The sequence below is a fragment of the Cibotium barometz genome, chromosome 24 (genome assembly GCF_041138505.1).
Source record: "Cibotium barometz isolate CiBa-2024 chromosome 24, ASM4113850v1, whole genome shotgun sequence".
Lineage (NCBI taxonomy): Eukaryota > Viridiplantae > Streptophyta > Polypodiopsida > Cyatheales > Cibotiaceae > Cibotium > Cibotium barometz.
The window spans coordinates 55,017,331-55,023,957 of NC_141069.1; the positions used below are offsets into that span (position 1 = coordinate 55,017,331).

At 40.1% G+C, this 6,627-nt stretch overlaps 1 protein-coding gene across 13 annotated transcripts; it reads left to right on the plus strand.

Moving 5' to 3' along the window:
- Window positions 1-713: 713 nt before the first annotated feature.
- On the plus strand, window positions 714-3,390 carry LOC147625458 (uncharacterized). Of its 13 annotated transcripts, none has more exons than XR_015268998.1 (4): window positions 724-1,030; window positions 1,177-1,515; window positions 2,057-2,162; window positions 2,285-2,622. XR_015268998.1 is itself a non-coding variant. In XM_086818791.1 (3 exons), the coding sequence occupies exons 1-2, from the start codon at window positions 793-795 to the stop codon at window positions 1,500-1,502; spliced, it is 564 nt and encodes a 187-aa protein (XP_086674917.1). In that variant the 5' UTR covers window positions 724-792; the 3' UTR covers window positions 1,503-1,515; window positions 3,055-3,390. The 13 variants fall into 13 exon arrangements, 5 of the variants coding, with proteins under 5 accessions (XP_086674918.1, XP_086674917.1, XP_086674916.1 ...); XR_015268999.1 differs by having other exon boundaries at window positions 2,292-2,622; XR_015268996.1 differs by having other exon boundaries at window positions 2,076-2,162.
- Window positions 3,391-6,627: the final 3,237 nt, after the last annotated feature.

Sequence of the window (6,627 nt, forward strand, 5' to 3'; positions counted from 1 at the left end):
GATGTAGTCTCATTTATTGCATTAATTGAAGTATATGCAAAAGAAGATGATCATTGTGAGGAATCACTCAACTGTTTTAATAGATGTAGCCTTAGTGTGTCTCTCCAAATGATGCTTGTGAGAGCATAGGAGCCATAGATAAGGGCAAAGAAATATTGCCAACCAAAAATTTGAAATCAGACCTTTTTCTTGTCAAGGCATTGGTCAATATGTATACCAAATGTAGCATGCTAGCAAAAGCACAAGGAGTGTTTTAGAAGCTTGTGGTTTATGAAGTAGCCTCATAGAATGCACCTATTGTACCCATGCATCCTAGTTGTTTCTAAACATGAAATTTTGTGCTAGTGTGCTATTGGGGTATGCATTATCTGTATCATCTTTGTGCGTAATATTGTGGCATTTATAATCAAGTCTAATAAGATGCACCTTGTGTTTGATTTCATGTCCACCAAATAGACAAGGGACAGAGGAGTAGCCCAATGGTAGAAGTCTTATTTATAGCCCAGGTGCCGAGTTGAACCCCCAATGGACTCACCCCCGCCCCTCCGATCCATTAAGGGGTGGGATTAAGTCTTTGATCTTTATTGCTCAGGTGGCGGGTTAAATCGCCAATGGACCCCTTCCATCCCTCTTAGGGGTGGGATTAACACAGTCCTTGCATTTACAAAAACAAGTGTCAATCAGATAAGGTACAAGGGAGAGCTTTGGATATTGGAATATTCGAGCGACAAAGCCATTGAAACCTTCCGATAGACCCTTGAGAGACCTTCTCTTTTATGTTATCGATTGGCTATGGCTACGTTCGATCTACCTCTGCATTTGAACCATATCTCTTGCCTCTCGTCATCGAAGCAGCCGCCAAAATCGGAGGTGAAGGAATGCTGCTTAGGGCGGATGCGGTTCGGTTGGAGGTCCACAGTTGTGCTAAACTGTAAGGAAGCGAGGAGGCGAGCCCCTTGTTGTATGTCGGTGGATGTGGATAGCGAGTCTGCGGAGGGCGAAACCCAGGCTGCTGCGGAGTCCAGGAGAGGTTTGCTATGCGATTTGCTTTATGGGTTTAGGTGTAATGATCAGCGTGCGCCCTAAACAGGAGCCCTAATCTCTTTTCTGGAAAAAATTAACTTTATGTATGTATATATATATATGGCCTGTATTTTCGCCTGTTCTCGTTTGCAGCAGAGGAGAGGTTCGCGGTGCTGAACACGGGAAAATGGGAGTGCCGTTCCTGCGGGTACACATACGACCAGTCTACAGGAGAGCCGTCGTACCCCATTGCTTCCGGCACAGAATTTCGTCAGCTGCCGGACGACTGGCGGTGCCCAACTTGCGGCGCTGCCAAGTCCTACTTCAACAGCAAGAGCGTGGAGGTGGCCGGCTTTGCTGAGAACCAGAAGTTCGGGCTGGGCACCAACTCCCTCACCTCCGGCCAGAAGAGCATCCTCATCTACGGCTCCCTCCTCCTCTTCTTCCTCCTCTTCCTCTCTGGCTACTTCCTCCAATAGGCCGCAGTCCCATGTATGTATGCTTGTTCTTCTCTCTCCCAATCATCTCTGATTATCGGAATTGTAACATTACGCCAACAAAAACAGGATCATCTGTTGTGTTGTGTTCAAGTTCCTGATTTCGTGGGGGGCCGTTTTCTGGCCAAGTTTATCCTCTTTGTTTGTTGATAGTTTCATAGCAGGCCTGCATTCTTAAGAGGCCCATAACGTGCTATGCTTGTCCTCGTCCCATTAATCATAACATGTTATAAATCAGCCTTGCTACCACATAAGTTTCTGTGGTGGAAGACTTAAGGAGCCTATACTTGCTTGAGCCTTGTACAAATCTAGCTCACTTGCATGAGGCACTCCTACACACATCAACCTCTTACATGATGGCACACATTTCCCTTCTCGGTCCAGCTCTTTGATAGGCTGCAAGTTTCTAGGAAAAGCATGGATGCCATGGTATGTGCAGGTGTTTTGCATTTGTGTAAAGTTCTTAATGCATTTGTTGGTCTCAATTCAGCCTCATTATATGTTGCACCTTGATAATACCTTTTCCTTCTTCTCAGTGCTCTTGACTCCTTCCAGTGTGTGTTTTAGAACCATGGAGCGGAGCATAGTCTTGGCCTCAATCTTAAGTAGGAGGCATGCCGTCTCATCCTTTTTTTGTGGACAGTTGGGTAAAATCTTGCCTGTCTAAGTTGCTGGCTGAATTTTGTGAGGCCCTTTAATCTTCTGCTTGCATCTTGATGCTCAACAGTAAGCTGATCTCACTGATGATTACATTGATTGGAAAGATGGCAGATTGAGTGGTGAATCCATATGAATCACATGTCAAAGGAGGTGAGTGGCAAATCCATATGAATCCATCGGATGTGAGTATTCAGTGGTTAAGCTAGCACAACTGACGATGAGAGTCGACAAGTACATTCAACTGATGCTGAAACTCTTATAGTCTATTTCCTTCACGAAGCTGGTTAAGGGGCAGTTTGGCTGAATATTCCACACTTTCAAACTTCTTGAGACAATTTTTGATATGGTTTTGCTGATAGTAGTGTGGGAGTGGATTGCACTCCTCTGAGGATTGCAGCGGATGCCCTTTGTTTTGAATCTAAGGATGATCTCTCTCTCTCTCTTTCTTTCTCTCTCTCTCTCTCTCCCCCTTTTTAATCATTTATGGTCATTGGATTTATAAAATCAAGCCGACAAAAACAATATCATTTCTGTGTTGTCTTCAAGTTCCTCACAGCATCTGGACGGTTTTTAAGTCAAGTTTTTATCCTTTTGTCTGTTGATAGTAAGTCTGTGTTCTTAAGAGGCCCATCATGAATGCGCGCTTGTCCTTGTCCCCTAGATTGTAATTCAGTATTTGGAAGATGTTGTAGTCAACCTTGTCTATGAGTTTTTGGTTGAGGCGAAAATCCCCTGTATATGAGACCTTTACATGTGGAAGGTCGTGGATGCACACACAGTTCATCCTTCCACAAATCTAACTCCTCCTGTGAGTGCACACATTTTCCTTCTCTATCCAATAAGTAATAACTTATGGACCTCGTTGTATGTGCAGGTGTTTGTGTCGTTTATAGTACTCAAGCATCAGGTTGCACCTTAATAGTTCCTCCCCCCCTTGCTGAGAAGAATCTCACATGCAAGTGCTATTAGAACCTTGGAGCTGAGCATGGGGTGCTTGTAGGGGTAGAGCCGCAAATGTTCATAGCCAAATGACCTTGGCCATATGTTGTTGATTGAAGAGCAAGATCTTGCATATACCTGAGATGTAGGCTGAATTGTGCGAGGCCTTTTTGTCTTTGTAGTTGTGTCTTGACGTTTGAGATTAAATTAACACCTAAGAGTTTGTCCATCATTTACGATAAATGCAAGGGAGATTCTCAAGGAGTTAAACTATCAAGAGCTCATATCTCTCTCTCCCTCTCTCTCTCTCTCACACACACACACACACACACACACACACACACACAAACGCACACACATACACATACACATACACATACACACATGCGTGCACGCACGCACACATGCCATGCAACTAGGTGCATTACATTAAGAAAACATTGAGCTAAAATATGTATGCAATAAACTGGTAACATTATGGAGGAAACAGTTCAAGTCAAGGAAAACTTGTGTGTGTTGCAGGGAACACATGCAAGAATGTTGGGAGTATTGGTAGATTAGGGTTAGGGTAGTGCAGGATTAGGGTAAACACCTATGGGTGTTTAAATTGCAGCATGATGCTATGTTGTTTGCATAAACAAGAGGGAGAGAGAGAGAGAGAGAGAGAGAGAGAGAGAGAGTTGGAGAGAGAAGAAAATGCTGGAGTGAATGCACGACTCAATGAATATTGATTGCTTGTATATCTTGAAGTACATCAAAGTACATGCTTTTATAGCCATGAGACTCTTCTAGATGACATGAGCAATGATGTCCAGTAGCTATAATATCTAGATATTCCAGCCACCATAAGACTAGTTTCACACACACTCACACACACATAATATCTAGCCTTAGAGGTTATTCATACACAAACACACATGGGTACACAAACAGTGGTGCTACACGTACACGAATATCCAACATATCCCGGATCCCTTGGAGCTAAGGTGGGAGTGTGACGAAGAACTTTAATAGGTAGGAATACACATGCTTCATCTTTGATCCAAACTTGGCATGTTCATGGTTGATGGCTTAGAGGCTCATGTAACTAGGCTCAAAGTCTGGTTACATGAGCCTCAGAGGCTGGTGAGAATGTCCTCAAGAGGCTTAGAGGCTCAACACTAGTACAGCTCAAAGGCTTATCCCAGCATGTCTCAGAGGTTCATGTAGCTTATTCCGAACTTGGACTCAGGGCCAAGGTAACTCTGGGAGTTAGTGAACCATGATCTATATTGGTTTCATACACTATCCTCCCTTGCTTTGATCAAGGATAACAAATTATTATGGGAGAGAACTGACTCAAAGCACCACATACATTGATTATTACATATCATTTTGGATTTAATACAGGCAGAGTATCCAACACACACATTATTTATTTGTATTTTGGGATACTACTCAGGCATAGAATCCTTGACACTCACATACATAGAAAACTAAATGAAATTGCCAAGGAAGAGGAATCCCTCCTCACTCAAAAGAGTATCAATGACGAGATGTCTTTTATGATTGCATTTCCATGACTTTGAGACTTGGGTCTCATGCATGGAAATGGGTGTCGATCGCAAAACACTTGGCAAAAAATATTTTGTCGATGATGAGGTCCGTGTTGGTGTCGAAGACCATGCCAATGTCGGAGAAGCATTGGATGAAGCATAAGAATACGTGAAGCCCAAAAAATATTGCTCTTTCTTTCCCATCTTTAAAAAGCCTTTTGAAATTAAAAATATTTACAATCTTTCTCAAAGTACCATTGAGGTTTTATCAATTTGTGCTTGTGGTCGAGGGCAGTAGCTAAAGAACGTATCAACCGGATGCAGCTGAGCAGAGCAGAGGATGGAGGATCGAGGCCAAAGCGTTAGACAGGTAGGCACAGGCAGGGTAGCAGGGCTAACAACTGTGGCTGTAATAGTGTCAGAGGTACAAACGACGGTTGATGTTGATGTTGATGATAGGTCAGAGTCCATAAAAATTAATGGAAATAGTGATGAACAGGTACTGTTGAGGTAATAATCCTTAAAATGTAACCCTAAAACCAAAACTCTGATACCATATTAATAGATTAGGGTTAGGATTGTGGAAGATTAGGGTAAATACCTATGGCGTTTAAACTAAAACATGATGCTATAGAGTTTGTATAAACAAGAGAGTTGGAGAGCTAAGAAAATATTGATTACACGATTCAATGAATATTGATTGCTTGTACATCTTGAAGTGCGTCAAGTACATGCTTTTATAGCCATGAGACTCTTCTAGATGACATAAGCAATGATGTCAAATATGTCAAATAGGTGTAATATCTAGATATTCCAATCATCATAAGAGTGGTTTTACACACAATATGTAGCCTTAGAGGTTGTTCATACACATATACACACGTGTACACAAACACTAGCAACACTGTTGCAGATAAAATAGGTAATATTTTTTTAAAACGAGAAATATTTGACATCTTTCAAAGATTCTATAAAAAAGGTTTTTCTTTTTACCTCTTTTGAAAAGTGGTTTACGCATGCGTACAACACTGCCAAAAAATGATAATATTTTGGACACTTCACACGTTTCCTACAAAAATTGACATGAAATTATTACTATCTTCAATCCATTTAAAAAATGATACAACTGTAAAAAGAAGCTATTTTTTAAACATATAGCTTATGACATAGTTATGGTTCCTTATAATCATTGCTATCTATATCAACATCATTACTAGTTGATGTACCTTTCCTTAAGAAGATAGAGGAGGTACCCTCTTCTTTACACCACAAATATAGTTTTTTCTTCTATGTGTACACTTGAAGCTTCGACTCCTTGGGTCAGCTGTTATGTTAGCATAATTAAGGATGTGCTACAGAGTGCACCTATAAAAAATTATATATTTATATAAATATATTATAAAGGTGTTATCTTAATACAGTTATTATCTTAATTATAAAATCTTATTTTGGCTCTTAATGAGAGTAGTATTAAAATCCATTTTGAAGCTCTTGAGTATCAGAATTTCTTAATCGATAATATATACTTTTTTTAAAAGAGTTTGCTACGTACATATGAATTTTAAAATATCACGAATAAGCTATTTAAAAGTTATCTAATTTTGAGAAACAATTATACACTCATTTTTAAAGAAGATGTGTCTTTGATGTAACAAAAAGGGGGTTAAAAGGATAATTTTAGTTATTAAATGAGTTTAGAAAGATGAAAAAGCTCGCTTTAAGAAACAAAAGTTTATACTGTTCAAAATACTTTTTTGTAAAATATAAGGCAAAGACTGGGGTTTGAATCTGATTGGTTACTACAGATGGTAAGAATCTTTTAGCTACAACATTTCGGCCAACCTGGTGCAAAGCAACAACTTCTCAGCTAAGAGTTGATGTTTTACATAAACTTGATATAAAAACTCAACTTTTATAAAAAAGATTAGATATTTTGCATCAAGTTGGTACAAAACATCACCTTTCGACGCAAA